The sequence below is a fragment of the Balaenoptera physalus genome (assembly GCF_965194825.1).
Source record: "Balaenoptera physalus genome assembly, chromosome: 4".
NCBI classification, from domain to species: domain Eukaryota; kingdom Metazoa; phylum Chordata; class Mammalia; order Artiodactyla; family Balaenopteridae; genus Balaenoptera; species Balaenoptera physalus.
The window spans coordinates 79046663-79067953 of NC_138891.1; the positions used below are offsets into that span (position 1 = coordinate 79046663).

General features: G+C 39.7%; 1 protein-coding gene across 7 annotated transcripts in view; it reads left to right on the top strand.

Moving 5' to 3' along the window:
- The first annotated feature begins 10124 nt into the window (after positions 1-10124).
- The window catches only part of POLQ (DNA polymerase theta), a 117353-nt gene continuing 106186 nt past the window's right edge, over positions 10125-21291 (top strand). For 6 of the 7 annotated variants that reach the window (XR_014262871.1, XR_014262872.1, XM_082459383.1 and 3 more), the window contains exons 1-5: positions 10125-12635; positions 13122-13301; positions 15021-15151; positions 16592-16748; positions 19658-19766. Coding sequence is in view for 5 of the 7 variants with exons in the window: in XM_082459383.1 (XP_082315509.1) it covers positions 12455-12635; positions 13122-13301; positions 15021-15151; positions 16592-16748; positions 19658-19766 (758 nt within the window). In the remaining 2 variants the exon portion in view is untranslated. The other variant, XM_082459385.1, reaches the window with a different exon arrangement.

Sequence of the window (21291 nt, forward strand, 5' to 3'; positions counted from 1 at the left end):
CATCGTGTTTTCATTGTCATTTGTTTCTAGGTATTTTTTGATTTCCTCTTTGATTTCTTCAGTGATCTCTTGATTATTTAGAACGTATCATTTATCTTCCATGTGTTTGTGTTTTTTACGTTTTCTTCCCTGTAATTGATTTCTAATCTCATAGCGTTGTGATCAGAAAAGATGCTTGATGTGATTTCAATTTTCTTAAATTTAGTGAGGCTTGATTTGTGACCCAAGATGTGATCTCTCCTGGAGAATGTTCTGTGTGCATTTGAGAAAAAAGTTTATTCTGCTGTTTTTGGATGGAATGTCCTACAAATATCAATTAAATCAATCTGGTCTATTGTGTCATTTAAAGCTTGTGTTTCCTTATTAATTTTCTGTCTGGAGGATCTGTCCATTGGTGTAAGTGAGGTGTTAAAGTCCCCCACTATTATTGTGTTATTGTCGATTTCCTCTTTTATAGCTGCTAGCAGTTGCCTTATGTATTGAGGTGCTCCTATGTTGGGCGCATACATATTTACAATTGTTATATCATCTTCTTGGATTGATCCCTTGATCATTATGTAGTGTCCTTCCTTGTCTCTTGTAACATTCTTTATTTTTAAGTCTATTTTATCTGATATGAGTATTGCTACTCCAGCTTTCTTTTGACTTCCATTTGCATGAATATCTTTTTCCATCCCCTCACTTTCAGTCTGTATGTGTCCCTAGGTCTGAAGTGGGTCTCTTGTAGACAGCATATATATAGGTCTTGTTTTTGTCCATTCAGCAAGCCTGTGTCCTTTGGTAGGAGCATTTAATCCATTCAGATTTAAGGTAATTATCGATATGTATGTCCCTATTACCATTTTCTTAATTGTTTTGGGTTTGTTTTTTAGGGTCCTTTTCTTCTCTTGTGTTTCCCACCTAGAGAAGTTCCTTTAGCATTTGTTGTAGAGCTGGTTTGGTGGTGCTGAAGTCTCTTAGCTTTTGCTTGTCTGTAAAGCTTTTGATTTCTCCATCGAATCTGAATGAGATCCTTGCCAGGTAGTGTAATCTTGATTGTAGGTTCTTCCCTTTCATCACTTTAAGTATATCATGCCACTCCCTTCTGGCTTGTAGAGTTTCTGCTGAGAAATCAGCTATTAACCTTATGGGAGTTCCCTTGTATGTTATTTGTCATTTTTCCCTTGCTGCTTTCAACATTTTTTCTTTGTCTTTAATTTTTGCCAATTTGATTACTATGTGTCTCGGCATGTTTCTCCTTGGGTTTATCCTGTATGGGACTCTCTGCAGTTCCTGGACTTGAGTGGCTATTTCCTTTCCCATGTTAGATAACTTTTTGACTATAATCTCTTCAAATATTTTCTCAGGTCCTTTCTCTCTCGCTTCTCCTTCTGGGACCCCTATAATGTGAATGTTGTTGCATTTAATGTCGTCCCAGAGCTCTCTTAGGCTGTCTTCAGTTCTTTTCATTCTTTTTTCTTTATTCTGTTCCGCAGCAGTGAATTCTGCCATTCTGTCTTCCAGGTCACTTATCCGTTCTTCTGCCTCAGTTATTCTGCCATTCATTCCTTCTAGTGTATTTTTCATTTCAGTTATTGTGTTGTTCATCTCTGTTTGTTTGTTCTTTAATTCTTGTAGATCTTTGTTAAACATTTCTTGCATCCTCTCGGTCTTTGCCTCCATTCTTTTTCCGAGGTCCTGGATCATCTTCACTATCATTATTCTGAATTCTTTTTCTGGAAGGTTTCCTATCTCCACTTCATTTAGTTGTTTTCCTGGGTTTTTATCTTGTTCCTTCATCTGGCGCATAGCCCTCTGCGTTTTCATCTTGTGTATCTTTCTGTGAGTGTGGTTTTTGTTCCACAGGGTGCAGGATTGTAGTTCTTGCTTCTGCTGTCTGCCCTCTGGTGGATGAGGCTATCCTGCATCCAACATTTCTGATGGAGTGTATTTTCCAGCTGTTTCTTTTTTTGGCAATCACTTCCACTCATGTGAGAAGCAGATAGTTTTTTTGTTTATTGCTTTTTTCTTCCAGTTTTATTGAGATATAATTGACATACAGTACTGTATAAGGTGTACAGCATAATGATGTGACTTACATACATCATGAAAAGATTATCACAGTAAGTTAGTAAATATCCATCATCTCATATAGATACAAACAGAGAAATAGAAAAAAAGTTTTTCTTGTGATGAGAATTCTTAGAATTTACTGTTTAACAACTTCCATATGTAACATACAGCAGTGTTAATTATATTTATCATGTTGTATGTTACATCCCTGAGAACCACAGTATTTGTTTAGTCTGGTTAGATGTTTCTGTTTTAGTCAATTCACAATTTAGTTTGTGTAAATTTCATTTTTTCATATAACCTCTGCAATTTCAATGGATAAACCACTCTTCATTATTTGTGCAACTTACTAAAATAATCAGATGACATCTCTGAAGGTACATCAATTGTTATTGAGTTTCCTTTACTTCTGTGTTTAGCAATATTAGGCCAAACAAGAAACCACTTCTAGAACAGCACACTTTACTTAAAATTCTGGATGTTATATAGAAAATACTTCCTTTAAAATTCATGACTAAACTGGTAAAATCAAAGAATTCCTTGTCAGTCAAATAATTTGACATTTGACTCCTTAATAAAAGGAGTAAGTAGAGAAGTGAAGCATTAGAACCAAAATTTTCCATAGTGATGTCTGCTGATACCTGGTGGTCTAGAGTGTGCATTTTAATGGATTATGTGTTCTGGGGGATAGGAATCTGGGGTTCCTAGCAGGGTGGGTGGTAAGATCTAAAATTCCCTGTATAAAGCCAAAACCCCAAAATGACAACCCCCTCAGAAAGTAAAGCAGAGAAATATCTCTTCTGAACATTGAGATGGTGAGTGTGGAAGCTGTCCAAATCTGCTCTGGTGTCTAACATTACTACTTCCATATCTTAAAAAATGCCAACCCAGAGATTACATTTAAAATGGGCCAGGGGGATACTGGAGAAGATGGCGGAAGAGTGAGACGCGGAGATCACCTTCCTTCCCACAGATACAGTAGAAATACATCTACACGTGGAACTGCTCCTACAGAACACCCACTGAACGCTGGCAGAAAACGTCAGACCTCCCAAAAGGCAAGAAACTCCCCCCATACTTGGGTAGGGCAAAAGAAAAAAGAAATAACAGAGACAAAAGAATAGGGACGGCACCTGCACCAGTGGGAGGAAGCTGTGAAGGAGGAAAGATTTCCACGCACTAGGAAGCCCCTTCGTGGGCGGAGACTGTGGGTGGCGGAGGGGGGAAGCTTCGGAGCCACGGAGGAGAGCGCAGCCACAGGGGTGTGGAGGGCAAAGCGGAGAGATTCCCGCACGGAGGATCAGTGCCGACCAGCACTCACCAGCCCGAGAGGCTTGTCTGCTCCCCCGCCGGGGCGGGCGGGGCTGGGAGCTGAGGCTCGGGCTCAGGGATCGCAGGGAGAGGACTGGGGTTGGCGGCGTGAACACAGCCTGAAGGGGCTAGTGCAACACAGCTAGCCGGGAAGGAGTCCGGGAAAAAGTCTGCAGCTGCCGAAGAGGCAAGAGAATTTTTCTTCCATCTTTGTTTCCTGGTACGTGAGGAGAGGGGATTCAGAGCGCCGCCTAAACGAACTTCAGAGACGGGCGGGCGCGAGCCGCGGCTATCAGCGCGGATCCCACAGCAACAGGGGCGCAGAGGAAAAAACGGAGAGATTCCCGCACAGAGGCTCTGCGCCGAGCAGCGCTCACCAGCCCGAGAGGCTTGTCTGCTCACCCGCCGGGGCGGGCGGGGCTGGGAGCTGAGGCTCGGGCTGCGGGTCGGATCGCAGGGAGAGGACTGGGGCTGGCGGCGTGAACACAGCCTGAAGGGGTTAGCGCACCACAGCTGGCTGGGAGGGAGACCGGGAAAAAGTCTGCAGCTGCCGAAGAGGCAAGAGACTTTTTCTTGCCTCTTTGTTTCACGGCGCGCAAGGAGAGGGGATTCAGAGCGCCGCCTAAACGAACTCCAGAGACTGGCGCGAGCCGCGGCTATCAGCGTGGACCCCAGAGACGGGCGTGAGACGCTAGGGCTGCTGCTGCCGCCTTCAAAGATCCTGTGTGCGAGCACAGGTCACTCTCCACACCGCCCCTCCCGGGAGCCTGTGCAGCCCGCCACTGCCAGGGTCCCGTGATCCAGGGACAACTTCCCTGAGAGAACGCACTGCGCGCCTCAGGCTGATACAACGTCACGCCGGCCTCTGCCGCCGCAGGCTCGCCCCCCCTCCTCTGTACCCCTCCCTCCCCCCCGCCTAAGTGAGCCAGAGCCCCCGAAGCAGCTGCTCCTTTAACCCCGTCCTGTCGAGCAGAGAACAGACGCCCTCAGGTGACCTGCACGCAGAGGCTGGTCCAAATCCAAGCTGATCCCCAGGAGCTGTGCGAACAGAGAAGAGAAGGGGAAATCTCTCCCAGCAGCCTTAGAAGCAGCGGATTAAAACTCCACAAACAACTTGATGTGCCTGCATCTGGTGAATACCTGAATAGACAACGAATCATCCCAAATTCAGGAGGTGGACTTTGGGAGCAGGATATATTAATTTTCCCCCTTTTCCTTTTTTTGTGAGTGTATATGTATATGCTTCTGGGTGAGATGTTGTCTGTATAGCTTTGCTTTATAATAACTTTATTTTACTTCACTATATTATAGCCTCTTTCTTTCTTTCTTTCTATTTTTTCTCCCTTTTACTCTGAGCCGTGTGGATGAAAGGCTCTTGGTGCTCCAGCCAGGCATCAGGGCCGTACCTCTGAGGTGGGAGAGCCAACTTCGGGACACTGGTCCACAAGAGACCTCCCAGCTCCACGTAATACCAAACGGCAAAAATCTCTCAGAGATCTCCATCTCAACATCAAGACCCAGCTTCACTCAATGACCAGCAAGCTACAGTGCTGAACACCCTATGCCAAACAACTAGCAAGACAGGAACACAGCCCCATCCATTAGCAGAGAGGCTGCCTAAAATCATAATAAGGCCGCAGACACCCCAAAATACACCACCAGACGTGGACGTGCCCACCAGAAAGACAAGATCCAGCCTCATCCACCAGAACTCAGGCACTAGTTCCCTCCACCAGGAAGCCTACACAACCCACTGAACCAACCTTAGCCACTGGGGACAGAAACCAAAAACAACGGGAACTACGAACCTGCAGCCTGTGAAAAGGAGACCCCAAACACAGTAAGATAAGCAAAATGAGACGACAGAAAAACACACAGCAGATGAAGGAGCAGGGTCAAAACACACCAGACTTAACAAATGAAGAGGAAATAGGTAGTCTACCTGAAAAAGAATTCAGAATAATGATAGTAAGGATGATCCAAAATCTTGGAAATAGAATAGACAAAATGCAAGAAACATTTAACAAGGATGTAGAAGAACTAAAGAGGAACCAAGCAATGATGAAAAACACAATAAATGAAATTAAAAATACTCTAGATGGGATCAATAGCAGAATAACTGAGGCAGAAGAAAGGATAAGTGACCTGGAAGATAAAATGGGGGAAATAACTACTGCAGAGCAGGATAAAGAAAAAAGAATGAAAAGAACTGAGGACAGTCTCAGAGACCTCTGGGACAACATTAAACGCACCAACATTCGAATTATAGGGGTCCCAGAAGAAGAAGAGAAAAAGAAAGGGACTGAGAAAATATTTGAAGAGATTATAGTTGAAAACTTCCCTAATATGGGAAAGGAAATAGTTAATCAAGTCCTGGAAGCACAGAGAGTCCCATACAGGATAAATCCAAGGAGAAACACGCCAAGACACATATTAATCAAACTGTCAAAAATTAAATATAAGGAAAACATATTAAAGGCAGCAAGGGAAAAACAACAAATAACACACAAGGGAATCCCCATAAGGTTAACATCTGATTTTTCAGCAGAAACTCTGCAAGCCAGAAGGGAGTGGCAGGATATACTTAAAGTGATGAAGGAGAAAAACCTACAACCAAGATTACTCTACCCAGCAAGGATCTCATTCAGATGTGATGGAGAAATTAAAACCTTTACAGACAAGCAAAAGCTGAGAGAGTTCAGCACCACCAAACCAGCTTTACAACAAATGCTAAAGGAACTTCTCTAGGCAAGAAACACAAGAGAAGGAAAACACCTACAATAACAAACCCAAAACATTTAAGAAAATGGGAATAGGAACATACATATCGATAATTACCTTGAATGTAAATGGATTAAATGCTCCTACCAAAAGACACAGGCTGGCTGAATGGATACAAAAACAAGACCCATATATATGCTGTCTACAAGAGACCCACTTCAGACCTAGAGACACATACAGACTGAAAGTGAGGGGATGGAAAAAGATATTCCATGCAAATGGAAATCAAAAGAAAGCTGGAGTAGCAATTCTCATATCAGACAAAATAGACTTTAAAATAAAGACTATTACAAGAGACAAAGAAGGACACTATATAATGATCAAGGGATCGATCCAAGAGGAAGGTATAACAATCGTTAATATTTATGCACCCAACATAGGAGCACCTCAATACATAAGGCAAATACTAACAGCCATAAAAGGGGAAATCAACAGCAACACAATCATAGTAGGGGACTTTAACACCCCACTTTCACCAATGGACAGATCATCCAAAATGAAAATAAATAAGGAAACACAAGCTTTAAATGATACATTAAACAAGATGGACTTAATTGATATTTATAGGACATTCCACCCAAAAACAACAGAATACACATTTTTCTCAAGTGCTCATGGAACATTCTCCAGGATAGATTATATCTTGGGTCACAAATCAAGCCTTGGTAAATTTAAGAAAATTGAAATCGTATCAAGTATCTTTTCTGACCACAACGCTATGAGACTAGATATCAATTACAGGAAAAGATCTGTAAAAAATACAAACACATGGAGGCTACACAATACACTACTTAATAACGAAGTGATCACTGAAGAAATCAAAGGGGAAATCAAAAAATACCTAGAAACAAATGACAATGGAGATATGACGACCCAAAACCTATGGGACGCAGCAAAAGCAGTGCTAAGAGGGAAGTTTATAGCAATACAAGCCTACCTCAAGAAACAGGAAACATCTCGAATAAACAACCTAACCTTGCACCTAAAGCAATTAGAGAAAGAAGAACAAAAAAACCCCAAAGCCAGCAGAAGGAAAGAAATCATAAAGATTAGGTCAGAAATAAATGAAAAAGAAATGAAGGAAACAATAGCAAAAATCAATGAAACTAAAAGCTGGTTCTTTGAGAAGATAAACAAAATTGATAAACCATTAGCCAGACTCATCAAGAGAAAAAGGGAGAAGACCCAGATCAATAGAATTAGAAATGAAAAAGGAGAAGTAACCACTGACACTGCAGAAATACAAAAGATCATGAGAGATTACTACAAGCAACTCTATGCCAATAAAATGGACAACCTGGAAGAAATGGACAGATTCTTAGAAATGCACAAACTGCCGAGACTGAACCAGGAAGAAATAGAAACTATGAACAGACCAATCACAAGCACTGAAATTGAAACTGTGATTAAAAACCTTCCTACAAACAAAAGCCCAGGACCAGATGGCTTCACAGGCGAATTCTATCAAACATTTAGAGAAGAGCTAACACCTATCCTTCTCAAACTCTTCCAAAATATTGCAGAGGGAGGAACACTCCCAAACTCATTCTACGAGGCCACCATCACCCTGATACCAAAACCAGACAAAGATGTCATAAAGAAAGAAAACTACAGGCCAATATCACTGATGAACATAGACGCAAAAATCCTCAACAAAATACTAGCAAACAGAATCCAACAGCACATTAAAAGGATCATACACCATGATCAAGTGGGGTTTATCCCAGGAATGCAAGGATTCTTCAACATACGCAAATCAATCAATGTGATACACCATATTAACAAATTGAAGGAGAAAAACCATATGATCATCTCAATAGATGCAGAGAAAGCTTTTGACAAAATTCAACACCCATTTATGATAAAAGCCCTGCAGAAAGTAGGCATAGAGGGAACTTACCTCAACATAATAAAGGCCATATATGACAAACCCACAGCCAACATTGTCCTCAATGGTGAAAAACTGAAACCATTTCCACTAAGATCAGGAACAAGACAAGGTTGCCCACTCTCACCACTATTATTCAACATAGTTTTGGAAGTGTTAGCCACAGCAATCAGAGAAGACAAAGAAATAAAAGGAATCCAAATCGGAAAAGAAGAAGTAAAGCTGTCACTATTTGCAGATGACATGATACTATATTTAGAGAATCCTAAAGATGCTACCAGAAAACTCCTAGAGCTAATCAATGAATTTGGTAAAGTAGCAGGATAGAAAATTAATGCACAGAAATCTCTTGCATTTCTATACACTAATGACGAAAAATCTGAAAGTGAAATTAAGAAAACACTCCCGTTTACCATTGCAACAAAAAGAATAAAATATCTAGGAATAAACCTACCTAAGGAGACAAAAGACCTGTATGCAGAAAATTATAAGACACTGATGAAAGAAATTAAAGATGATACAAATAGATGGAGAGATATACCATGTTCCTGGATTGGAAGAATCAACATTGTGAAAATGACTCTACTACCCAAAGCAATCTACAGATTCAATGCAATCCCTATCAAACTACCACTGGTATTTTTCACAGAACTAGAACAAAATATTTCACAATTTGTATGGAAACACAAAAGACCCCGAATAGCCAAAGCAATCTTGAGAACGAAAAATGGAGCTGGGGGAATCAGGCTCCCTGACTTCAGACTATATTACAAAGCTTCAGTAATCAAGACAGTTTGGTACTGGCACAAAAACAGAAATATAGATCAATGGAACAGGATAGAAAGCCCAGAGATAAACCCACACACATATGGTCACCTTATCTTTGATAAAGGAGGCAAGCATATACAGTGGAGAAAAGACAGCCTCTTCAATAAGTGGTGCTGGGAAAATTGGACAGGTACATGTAAAAGTATGAAATTAGAACACTCCCTGACACCATGCACAAAAATAAACTCAAAATGGATTAAAGACCTAAGTGTAAGGGCAGACACTATCAAACTCTTAGAGGAAAACATAGGCAGAACACTCTATGACATACATCACAGCAAGATTCTTTTTGACCCAGCTCCCAGAGAAATGGAAATAAGAACACAAATAAACAAATGGGACCTAATGAAACTTAAAAGCTTTTGCACAGCAAAGGAAACCATAAACAAGACCAAAAGACAACCATCAGAATGGGAGAAAATATTTGCAAATGAAGCAACTGACAAAGGATTAATCTCCAAGATTTACAAGCAGCTCATGCAGCTCAATAACAAAAAAACGAACAACCCAATCCAAAAATGGGCAGAAGACCTAAATAGACATTTCTCCAAAGAAGATATACAGATGGCCTACAGGCACATGAAAGAATGCTCAACATCATTAATCATTAGAGAAATGCAAATCAAAACTACAATGAGATATCATCTCACACCGGTCAGAATGGCCATCATCAAAAAATCTAGAAACAATAAATGCTGGACAGGGTGTGGAGGAAAGGGAACACTCTTGCACTGTTGGTGGGAATGTAAATTGATACAGCCACTATGGAGAACAGTATGGAGGTTCCTTAAAAAACTACAAATAGAACTAGCATACGACCCAGCAATCCCACTACTGGGCATATACCCTGAGAAAACCATAGGTCAAAAAGAGTCATGTACCAAAATGTTCATTGCAGCTCTATTTACAATAGCCAGGACATGGAAGCAATCTAAATGTCCATCGACAGATGAATGGATAAAGAAGATGTGGCACATATATACAATGGAATATTACTCAGCCATAAAAAGAAATGAAATGGAGGTATTTGTAATGAGGTGGATGGAGTTAGAGTCTGTCATACAGAGTGAAGTAAGTCAGAAAGAGAAAAACAAATACAGTATGCTAACACATATATACGGAATCTAAGGAAAAAAAAAAAAAAAGGCCATGAAGAACCTAGTGGCAAGACGGGAATAAAGACACAGACCTACTAGAGAATGGACTTGAGGATATGGGGAGGGGGTGGGGTGAGATGTGACAGGGTAAGAGAGTGTCATGGACATATATACACCACCAAATGTAAAATAGATAACTAGTGGGAAGCAGCCGCATAGCACAGGGAGATCAGCTCGGTGCTTTGTGACCACCTAGAGGGGTGGGATTGGGAGGGTGGGAGGGAGGGAGATGCAAGAGGGAAGAGAAATGGGAACATATTGTATATGTATAACTGATTCACTTTGTTATAAAGCAGAAGCTAACACACCATTGTAAGGCAATTATACTTCAATAAAGATGTTAAAAAAAAAAAAAATAAAATAAATAAATAAATAAATAAAAAATAAAAAAATAAAATGGGCCAGAATTGATATGTCTCCCAGGTAGCTGGCAGAAATATATTCAACAAAAATTTCAAGGTCTTTAATGCAGACCTTAAGGAATTACCACAGATAAAATTCCAAGGAATCCAAGCTCACAGTTAAAAGATAGGCGGGAAATACTTCAGGTGCATTAGCTTTAATTATTATGGTAACTATTAGCACCAAAAATGTTTAACATTTTTGAGAAGTAATCTTCTCCTTTCTATTTTCTAAGAGTTTTTTTTTAAATTAGAAATTTATGTTGAATGCTTGAAATACATTGTAAATTTAAAAATATTCTCTAGGCTTTTTAGAAGGATGACACAAACTATGCCTTTCAATTTCTTCCTAATTATTTTTCCCACTTGATCATAGTTCACCTAATAAAAATAGAATAACTTTGTGACAGAGATTTCTTTGGTTTATTCTTTTCCCATCGAAGTGCTGGATTTATATTGGGAGCAATATTACAATATTTATATAGCACTTTCTCTGAAGAGCACTTACTATGTGTTGGGCACTGTTCTAAGCACTTTACACCTATGACTAACTTAGTGCTAGTAATAACCAAATAGTTGTTACTCTTATCACCTCCATCATATAGATGAGGAAAAGGAAGCTCAGGGGGTTAAGCAAAATCACACAGCTACTAAGTCTTCAAACACAGACTGACTGGCTACAGAGTTGCTGCACTCTTGACGCCTATGCTACACTGCATCTCTGAAAGATCTTCCATGACTACAATCTAAATTAGGATCCTTTTATTTCTTTGATAGCACTCTATTCTTTTTGGCCTGAGCATTAGTACAATTTAAAATTATCAATAATTAATTAGTTTAATGTCTGTCTCCTCTAGTCTCTTTCACTTTGAGAGCAGGAGCCATTTCTTCCATTTCCCTGCCATATACCCAATGCCTAGCACGTAGTAGACGCTCAATAACTAGTTGAGTGAATGATCGCACGAAAGGTAACTAAGAAAAGTGCTTCCTTCATGGAGTAATGTCTCCATCTTGTGGAATTTTAGAATACTGTCCCCCCAAATTTTCTTTTAACAAGGAAGGTTTCACAGGAGAACTGATTCTCCTATTTCCCAGGCTACAAGTCCGGGAAATAGGAGAATTTTTGTTGTTGTCATTGGACTGGTCCTTTTGAGACTTTTCGAGCTGTAGAAAAGCACCGCCCCTTCAAGGCAGGCTTTTCCCTTACTAGATTTGCTTGGTGAAACGAATTGTGCAACTGGGTATTTAACTGGCATCAATTTAAGTCCAGAACTCGTTTGATTCTACCTTGCCAAAGGTAGAGCACAGATCCATTAACAAGCTCTTGGCTCCGAATGATCACTCAGGCACATCCAGAGCCCCTTCCATGCAGCGTTCTACTACCTAAGAGGTCTATCGGCCGCAGTCCCTATCTCTCCATCACATATTCCTCACAGCGTATGATGGCTAAAGTAGAAATTGTGTACAGAAATAACCTCTGCCCTACCATCACATACCAGGAGAAAGTAAATTGCACTCCATTCTAAATCCTAAATTTTACTTGTATAATGTTTTGCACATATAATTTGTAATAATTGTTTTAAAAATACGATATGTTAAATAGAGCTACTTCTCTACCGATTATGGGCAGTTCATTTTATGAAGTTAACATAAACTTGCTATTTAAACCAGACATGGACAAAAAGAAAAGGAAAAACTTTAAGCCAGTATGATTATAATTGGAGATTATATATACTGAGTTTGGTTTTCCCCTCGTTTAATCTAGGTCCAACTCTGGTTCTCTTTCACTATCCGACAACCAAGGTGAGCGGCCGGAGGCCTCGAACACCAGCGAGAGCCGCTCCTTCCCCACGATTCTATGGTCCTCAGGTTACTCTCGTCACTGAGAACTCTATGGTTCCGGGGCGGGCTGGGAGGCTTGAGTTTGAAAGCCGTGGCGGGAAGATGGCGGCCGCATCTGTTGCCAGCCTCGGTTTCTTCCGAGCGGGAGGACGCTGGGACTGTGCCTTTCCTTGAATGGCCGAGAATATTTCGCGATGAATCTGACGCGCTGGAGTGGGAAACGACGACGTTCAGCATCAGGCTCAGACTCCTTTTCGGGAAGCGGCGGTGACAGCAGTGACAGCCCCCTGCTCCTCTCGGGACCGGTGCTGAGCCCGCCCCCGGGCCTGAGACGCAGCCTGAAGGACCGCGGCCGCCCGCCGGCCAGAGCTGCAGGTACTCCCAGGCACTCCGTGGGCAGCGGGCGAGGTGGGCAGCTCACCCGGGCCCCTCGTCGGGAGGTGTCCTCACCGCGCGGAGCTCGCGCGTTTGCACGGCCTGCTAGGCTTCTACTCCCCTTTCTCAGTTTGTGACTAGGACCTGGTGCGGCACGTCACTTTCTGTTGACGTGGAAGAGCTTTCAGTCCATATTCAGCGACTGTCTGGTAGTAATCTTCCAGTGGTTTCTGGGTCTTTTCGACCTTTATTTACAGAAACAACTTGCTAGTTGGCCAAATCTCATCACCTGTAGGGAATTCACTCCTAATAGTGCGCAGTGCTCCTTACAGATCCTTATATTTTATATGTTTTATGTCAGGATGTACTTTAAATCGCCTCTTTACAACACATAGGAATCCCAAAACACAGTGGAAGGCTAATTACTGAAGTCTTATGTTAGAACTAAATTCAACTATTTCCTTTTTTTCTTTTTTTTCCTAAAAGGGGAATGCAAGCAGACGTTTCCTGACGATAAAGTAGACAAGCTGCTATTGGCAAATTGGGGGCTTCCTACAGCGGTTCTGGAGAAATATCACAGTTTTGGTGTAAAAAAGATGTTTGAATGGCAAGCAGAGTGCCTTTTGCTTGGACAAGTCCTGGAAGGAAAGAATTTAGTCTATTCAGGTATTCAAATTTGTGCAAGTTAATTTCTCTACTATTTTTAAGACATTATTAATGTAAAGGACACTCTATGGAGGTAAGGTGGGTGAGAAAGTGCTTTATAACTAGAGAAAGTCTTAAAATATTTGAAAAGCAGAGTTTCATCATATTCATACTTAAATTATGAAAATTCCATTAGATGGTAGGGTGGGGGAAGGCAAAACCCCAACAATTTAAACAGAATTATCTGCCTACCATTCCTCTCAAAAAACATATGTCCCAGAGTGAGTGTGCAGTATGAGATGTAAATGTGCTCTTCCCACAGTTGATCTCAGTTGCTTTTCAGTGTGTGAACATTTTACGTTATATGTTTATAAGTTGACCTGCTTATACAGGATTGTATATACAAAACCCTATGTAAAATACTTTATGAAAGGTTTATATGGGCTTTCAAGAGCAACTTTGACTTACATAATTTTTAACCATCTGTGCTTAGTATACTGACTTTAGAATCTAATCACTTGGTTAGATGTACGTCCTTTGTTATCAGTTTTCTCTGAAATTGTGAGTCATCCAGATTTTCATTATGGCTGCCAAAAATAATTAGAGAGTTAACCGTCAATAGATATAAGTTCAGGCTGTTTACTGACTGTGTAACCTTGCAAATTAGTTGAGAGAGAGAAGCGGAGGGAGGGAGGGAGTGAGCGCGTGTGCGCACAGAGAGCATGAGTGCCAGGGTGTGGGCTTAGAAAAGTTTTTGGCATGTAAGAAATACTCAGTTAATGCTAACTAGTGGCAGTTGGTGGCAGTGGTAGAATGGCCTGACCATTTCAGTTGCTTAAACAAGAATTTGGGTGTCATTCATAACTCTGCTCACCAACTCACATTAATTAATCACCAAGTGTAGTGTCTGTTACCTCAAATGTCTTGATTCTGGCTACTACTCTCTGTTCTTAGGTCCATTACCTAGTTTAGTATCATCTTCTAGATTATGCAATAGTTCTCTAACTAGTTAATCTTTTCTTTCTGCTCTTGCTTTGCTCCTGCAGCCAAAGTGATCTCTATAAAGTACAAATATGATTTTGTCATTCCTTTTCATAAAACTCACTAGTCACTCTGCATTGCTTTCAGGATGAATTCCTTACGTGGTAGGATTATAAAAGTCTTCTCCATGTGGCACTTTCATATCTCTTTTTTCACTCCCCTACTTGTACTTTATACTTCAGACTTACTAAATTACTTACTATCATCTGAACATACCAGGCTTTCCTCTAGACCTTTACATATGCTGTTTTTTTCTGCTTGGCATTCCTTTCTTCTTGCCTTCTTTGCTCTCATAAGTTCTGTTTCCATAAACTTCCTTACAGCTCTTCTCCCTCAACTTCTATCATAGCTCCTATCACAATGTATTAAAGCTTTTTATCTACTTCCCCAAAGCAGGGCTTTTAACTATTCAGTACTTAAAGGAAAAGATCTTTAGGTATAAGCTAGGTACTCAGTAATATTCATCATTTATTTGATGTAAAGATTTATTTGTATCTATTTTCATTGTGAGAGTATTTAGAAACCTGGTTTAAAGTCAGGGGCATTTCAGGGTATAAAGGTTTCAAATGCTAGCTGGGGCCTTAATGATAGTTTAGCCTTGGGCTATTTAGTTACTGGATATGATTTAAAACATTTATTAATGCAGTGTATCAGATATTACTTCTTTTTGTGATAACCTTGCCGAATAACTTGTTTTAGCTCCTACAAGTGCTGGGAAGACTCTTGTTGCTGAACTACTTATTTTGAAGCGGGTCTTGGAAACGGGGAAGAAAGCTCTATTTATTCTGCCCTTTGTCTCTGTGGCTAAAGAGAAAAAATACTATTTCCAGGTAATGTTCTTTTACTAAGTTTGAAATTGTGAAAGGCCTATTATTGGCAGCTTCGGCTTTACTCATTTGAAATAGAATTATAAAAGCAATTGGAAAATAAAATTTCTTTTATTACATCCCATTGTAGCTTTAAAAGTTGACCATTTATGAGGGGAAACTTTTAAATTACTGCATAAAGGAGAAAGGGCCATTAAATCAAAGAGCAATTGGTGAAAATTGTGTAAAAATTTATAAACTTTTCCTTAGGAAATAGACAGAGTACTTTAATTAGCATATAAAAGTGCAAATTAAGAATCAACCTCTTAAGTGAATAGTAGGACTAGACTGAAGCATGGAAAGGAAGTGTGTTTGAGGAAGCATATCCCATCCTAATGCAGGGCCATTTGGGAACGTTAGAGGATGAAGAACAAGATCCATTGGTGCTTATGTAAAGCTCCAGACCTGTGTTTTCTTCTTCTGTTCTCCTGCAAAAATGAATGACAACAGTATACATTTGTGTGATGCTCACTGGTCTTTAAGGTATTTTTACAAATACAATATTTCATTAAATAGAATAAATTTATTCTGATTTCTGCAGTGAAAAAATGTGATTTTGGAATGCCAAGATTATTGCAGTGGTAATACAAAAAATCTGAGTTCTCTTCCCAGTTTTGCCACTACCTGTGTCTTCAGGCCAGATACATAATCTGCTGGGCCTCAGTTTTTTCACTGGTAAAATGAAACTATGGGGTTAACTATGGGTTAACTTAGTAAACACTCAGAAACATTTCATTGAATGAACAGCTCTAAAATTCAGTGGTTCTATAAATCTTTTTTAACAGTTATTTCAGAGGTCAAATAGCCAACAAAGTTGGTTCTACATGGTAACATCCTTTCAACTTAGACCAAAGTAACAAAATAATGATCCTTTTTATTGAGAAGGTATGTTAGTTAAAAGTTAAACTAAAAAAAATTAACGTCAGAGTCCCATTGCATTTGACTTTTGAAACCTTTTCTTCCGTTATATAAAAAACTAATCTTTAGTGGGATAATGAGAATATTTTCCTCATGAAGTATAAATTTGTTTCTGAAAATATTACATTAGTGTTAAAGAAAGAGTGGGTTTCTTGCTTGTTTATTAGATTAAAAATGTTAATGCTTAAGGTAGTTTTTCTTTAATTTTAATTTCTATAAAGAGCTCTTAGAACTTATTTGATTAAGTATGCCATTTTATTTGACTCTGTCTTAACAGAAAATCTCTGTACTGAGTTTTGTCAGTTCTGAACTTCTTATTTTTAGTATATGATTCTAAAAAGAACCAGTGTGCCCTGACCAGGAATAACTAACAGTAATCTGATAAATGTATTTGAATACTTATGTCTATGTTTTGGGACAGAACCAATTTAAGATTCATGAATTTCAAATATTTTCCCCTGTATTTTTCCTTTTTACTCAATTTAGAGTCTGTTTCAGGAAGTAGGAATAAAAGTAGATGGTTATATGGGCAGTACCTCTCCAACAGGGCATTTCTCTTCTTTGGATATTGCTGTCTGCACAATTGAGAGAGCCAATGGTCTGATCAATCGCCTCATAGAGGAGAATAAGATGGATCTATTAGGTAAGGAAATAAGTGTATACTTTCTCTTGCTATTTTTGATAGAATGGAGTGAAGCTGTTGTGATTTCTGTATGTCTTATGTTTTATTCTATTGTCTGTCATCTACTTCTGGAGATGAGAATTGGCATCTGTAGTGTTAGGAACTCTGTAAAAAAAAAAAAAAAAGTTTTGCACCCTACTGATGTTATTGACTCTACTTCCTTGTATTTTTGCAGTTTACAAAGCATAGAGGGTATCCTTGAACCCTCAAGTCATTTCTCATTGCTTCTTTCCTATCTAAAGTTTACCAGGAATAGAAGGAGGCATCTGCCATCTTTGCAATTAGTGTATATATGTATTCATTATCATATTCTGGTACTGTGGTATCTAGATTAGGCCTGGACCCAGAGGCTACCATTTAGCAGGCAAATGGTAGGGAGCTATAGAAACTGGCACTGTATTTGAGCTTGGAACTTTTCTACCTTAATCCTTTTTTTTTTTCTTTTCCAACCACTTGGGAAAGCCCACTATGTAGAGGTAGCAACAGGAAGAGAATGGTTATAGCAGTAATAGAAGCTGCAAGAATGTCAATTAGCGAGACTAAGAGTGTCAGAAGGTCAGACGGTGGCGTTCTGAGAGTTCTCATTTCAGACAGCAAGTGTGCTCTCAGCGAATGCCTGACGGACGGGGAGACTTGGTTTGGCAACTGTGCGTGTCGTCTTCCGTTCGACAGTAGAGCTCAGATGGGTTGAGATAGCCCCCAAGTGGACTGAGTGGGGCGAAAGACAAGCCACCAAATCTGCAAACAGGACTATGGAACTGTGAGAAAATAGTGTAGAATTAAGGTGCCATTTGGAGTATGAGGAAGTTTCTGATGAAAAACTCCCATGGAAAAGTGATATTTGAGGTCAACAGTTACCACCAATACAAGGTACCCAACTGCACAGAGATGGAGCCTAGAGCAGCAGGAGGTGGTACATAAAAACCCAGGTACCACTGGACCAGGTCTTTGTTTGCTAGGATTCTGTCAGAGGTAAATGCATTTTGAAGTAGAGAACATGGATAATTGCACGCTTGGAATGGAAAACTAAGGGACCTCAGCCAAGAACTCAGAAGGGTAGAGGGAAAATTATTTTTCCTCCCCAACAAGGGCCTCGTGACTGGGAATGAGAGGACGCAGAGCGGCCGCAGAGTACACCGTGAGAGCAGAAACCCCATGGGAACGCAAGTGTCCTGAGGGATGCCAGAGAGAGGAGGGGAGGAGGACAGCCAAACAGAATGACATTCATCTCAGCAGGACCCACGGGGCACCTGTGACACTGGAAGACCAGATACCTCCAACCTCCTCCTCCCTCCGTGTCATGATGCTTCACAAACTCGCAGGCAGGGAGTGAGCCCCAAGTTGGATGGTTTAACTCTGAGTGGATTGGGTTTGCCCTAAACCAATGAGTTCTCCACTACCAAGCAGAATTGAGGTTCAAGTAACTTGACATAGTAACAGAGTGATAAAGACAGTTCGCGTATGGGGAGCCTCAAAATGGAGGCCGCCCCAGTGACCCCATGTCTGTGACCCACGTCACAGATCTAAGCCTAAATCAGCCTGCTTTTACCAGAAACTCCTGCCAAGGAAACCTGACATACACCACTCACAATCCTCCAACTCAGCTTTAGCTAGTTTACCTTACCCTGGAGAACAGGACCTGCTAGTTTTGTAAGGAAATCCCCACCCTCCTACCCAGTCGTGCTGTTTCCACGTGGCCTCTTCTCTCTGTAAGCCTCCTTCTTGCCCAAAATCCCTCTGGGAGCGGGTTCCACTGCTTGTGAGACGCTGTGCACCCCAAATCCTTGAATAAGGGACATCAAACTCAAAAAAAAAAAAAAAAGAGTATCAATTAGCTACTCATTGTTTTCCTGGTGAACTTAAATGGTAAAGTTAGGGTAAGCTAGGGGTGGGGAGTAAAATCAAAGATTAATGAGACACAGGCTCCGCTCTATAAAGCTTGGAGAGAGAAATCACATTCATCAGTTTGTATCAGAATTGTCAGATTGTGTTGTATCAGATTAAGTGTTATATCTACTATACCTAGCACAGTGCCTGGCACACTAGGTAGAATAAATATTTTTTGGGTGGATGAATGAATGCTGAAATAAGTCATCATACAGTATGATTTGGAAATAGGTAATTGATGAGGAAAAAGGATCATCATGTGTCATTAGGAAATAGTCTGAAAGGTCTTTATTTTTGTAGGGGGATTTGTGGGGGAGACACCAGTGCCCATGCAAACTATGATGTTATGAAAATGTTTAAAGGAGGCATTCGTTGATACTAATTTCAGTACTTCTTGAGCATTATTCCAAGTGCATAGACTGGTTTGATTCTCCAAGTAGGGGAGGAGGGAATTATGATCATATTTATGTTTTATAGTAGGGTGAGTCACTAGTCTACCATAATCAAACAAAAACATCCCCTTAAAATCATTTATTTCTTCTTGATCTGATTCTGTTTTTCTAAGCACTTGCTAACATCAGTATGGTTGCCCTGGCTGTTTTCCCCATAGAAAAGTCAACCCACTGAATAATTGTCATGGATGTCCTTGATTTTCATTGTACATGTATTTCTACAAGGTTGCCAATTAAGAATTGTCTGAGTAACACGACGAAGTTTTCCTTGAGTTAGACCTGAGTTAGCTAATCATTGATTTTTAGATCCAGAATACATTGTGGTAAGACCACTTATTATACTTGAAATATCTTGGAAAAGAATTGTTTGCTATGTGGAATCTGATTTTTGTTTTATGGTTAGAAATTTGTATGACCTGCAGTGTATTATAATGACAGCTATTTATGGTACAAGATACAAGATATTGAGTCTTTTAAAATTCTTGGAATTGTGAAATTCTGTAAAAACTAGTATCTGGAAAATCTCTTTAGGAATGGTGGTTGTGGATGAATTGCATATGCTGGGAGACTCTCCCCGAGGGTATCTGCTGGAACTTCTGCTGACCAAGATTTCCTATATTACTCAGAAATCAGCATCTTGGTAAGTACCTGAAATAACTAAGTTCCTGAGATTCCAAAGAATGTTGAGAATGTGTTTGCAAAAGTGCGTAATAACTAGAAGTTAAATACATCAGAGGAGGGTAGTACTTATTTAGAACAAACTCATGTACAGCATTTCATTTTTGTTCCAAAAGAAGTACTTAAGACTAAGAGTGATTTTAGATTATTTTGAAAACATTCTTAAATTTCTGACTGCTCACCACTTTTATCATAGAATTTTTAAAATCCAGTTTTTGTATTTGTTATCTGTACACACATCCTTTTTAAGTAGTCAAGGCTAATTATGAAAAATAGCATTTCTTTATCCCCTACTTTCCAGAGGTAACTATTTTCAACTCTTACAGCTTTTTAAAAATTCTATTTACACAGATATCTCTAAATATAGCTACTTGAGTTTTTAGGTTTACACATTATACACTTGTACATTTTATACATTATACACTTTTTACTATGGAAGGTGAAGATCTAGCTCTTTTTTATATTCTTTACTCACTCTGCCCGATCTCCTCCTCCAGCCCCTTAGTCTCTCTTTATCCTCTCATTATATTCCCATTCTTCAAATATACTTATATTCTAGTTTTGCTTAGTTCAGTATTCAATATTACACTATTATGACTATATAAGTGTCGTTGTCAACTGAGCAATGTGGTATATTATGATTATTTTTACTTTCTAAATAACTTTTTGTTTTCTCTGAAATTAATAAATGTCTTTTGTTTGATGAGTTGGTTTTCTATGAACTTATCATTGATTTATCTCCAGCCTCTTCCCCACTTATATAAATCTCCACCCAATATGTTCCAATACATTTGTTATTCTGCCCAATTTGTTTTCTTGAAGAAGTTTCTCCTAAAGCCTCCTGAGTTGTTCCAATTTAGATAGTTGGTTAATCTATATATGTGCTGTACAACAGTTATCTTGAGATCTCTTTTTATCATTATCATTCATTCCCATTGCTGTTTGCTTGAGTCAGAGCCCTCTTTTTTCGTGATCATACGTATTTCTCTTGATTCACTTTCTTATTTTAGTGGGGATATCTTCTAGGAAGTTCCACTTCATTTCAGTGTACAGGCTATTCTGGGTATAAATTTTGCAAAAATTAGCATGTCTGAAAATACCTTACAATTATTTCATAGATTTTCCAGGTACAAAAGTCAAGATTTTAAAAACTTTTAGAGTTTTTAAGATAGTACTTCATTTTTCTCATTACTATTGAGAAATCCAGTACCATGCTGATCCTTCATCCTTTGTATAAATTTTATAAATTTATTTATTTATTTTTGGCTGCGTTGGGTCTTCGTTGCTGCGCGCGGGCTTTCTCTAGTTGCAGTGAGTGGGGGCTACTCTTACTTGTGGTGTGTGGGCTTCTCATTACGGTGGCTTCTCTTGTTGGGGAGCACGGGCTCTAGGTGCACGGGCTTCAGTAGTTGTGGCTCGTGGGCTCTAGAGCACAGGCTCAGTAGTTGTGGCTCACGGGCTTAGTTGCTCCCCGGCATGTGGGATCT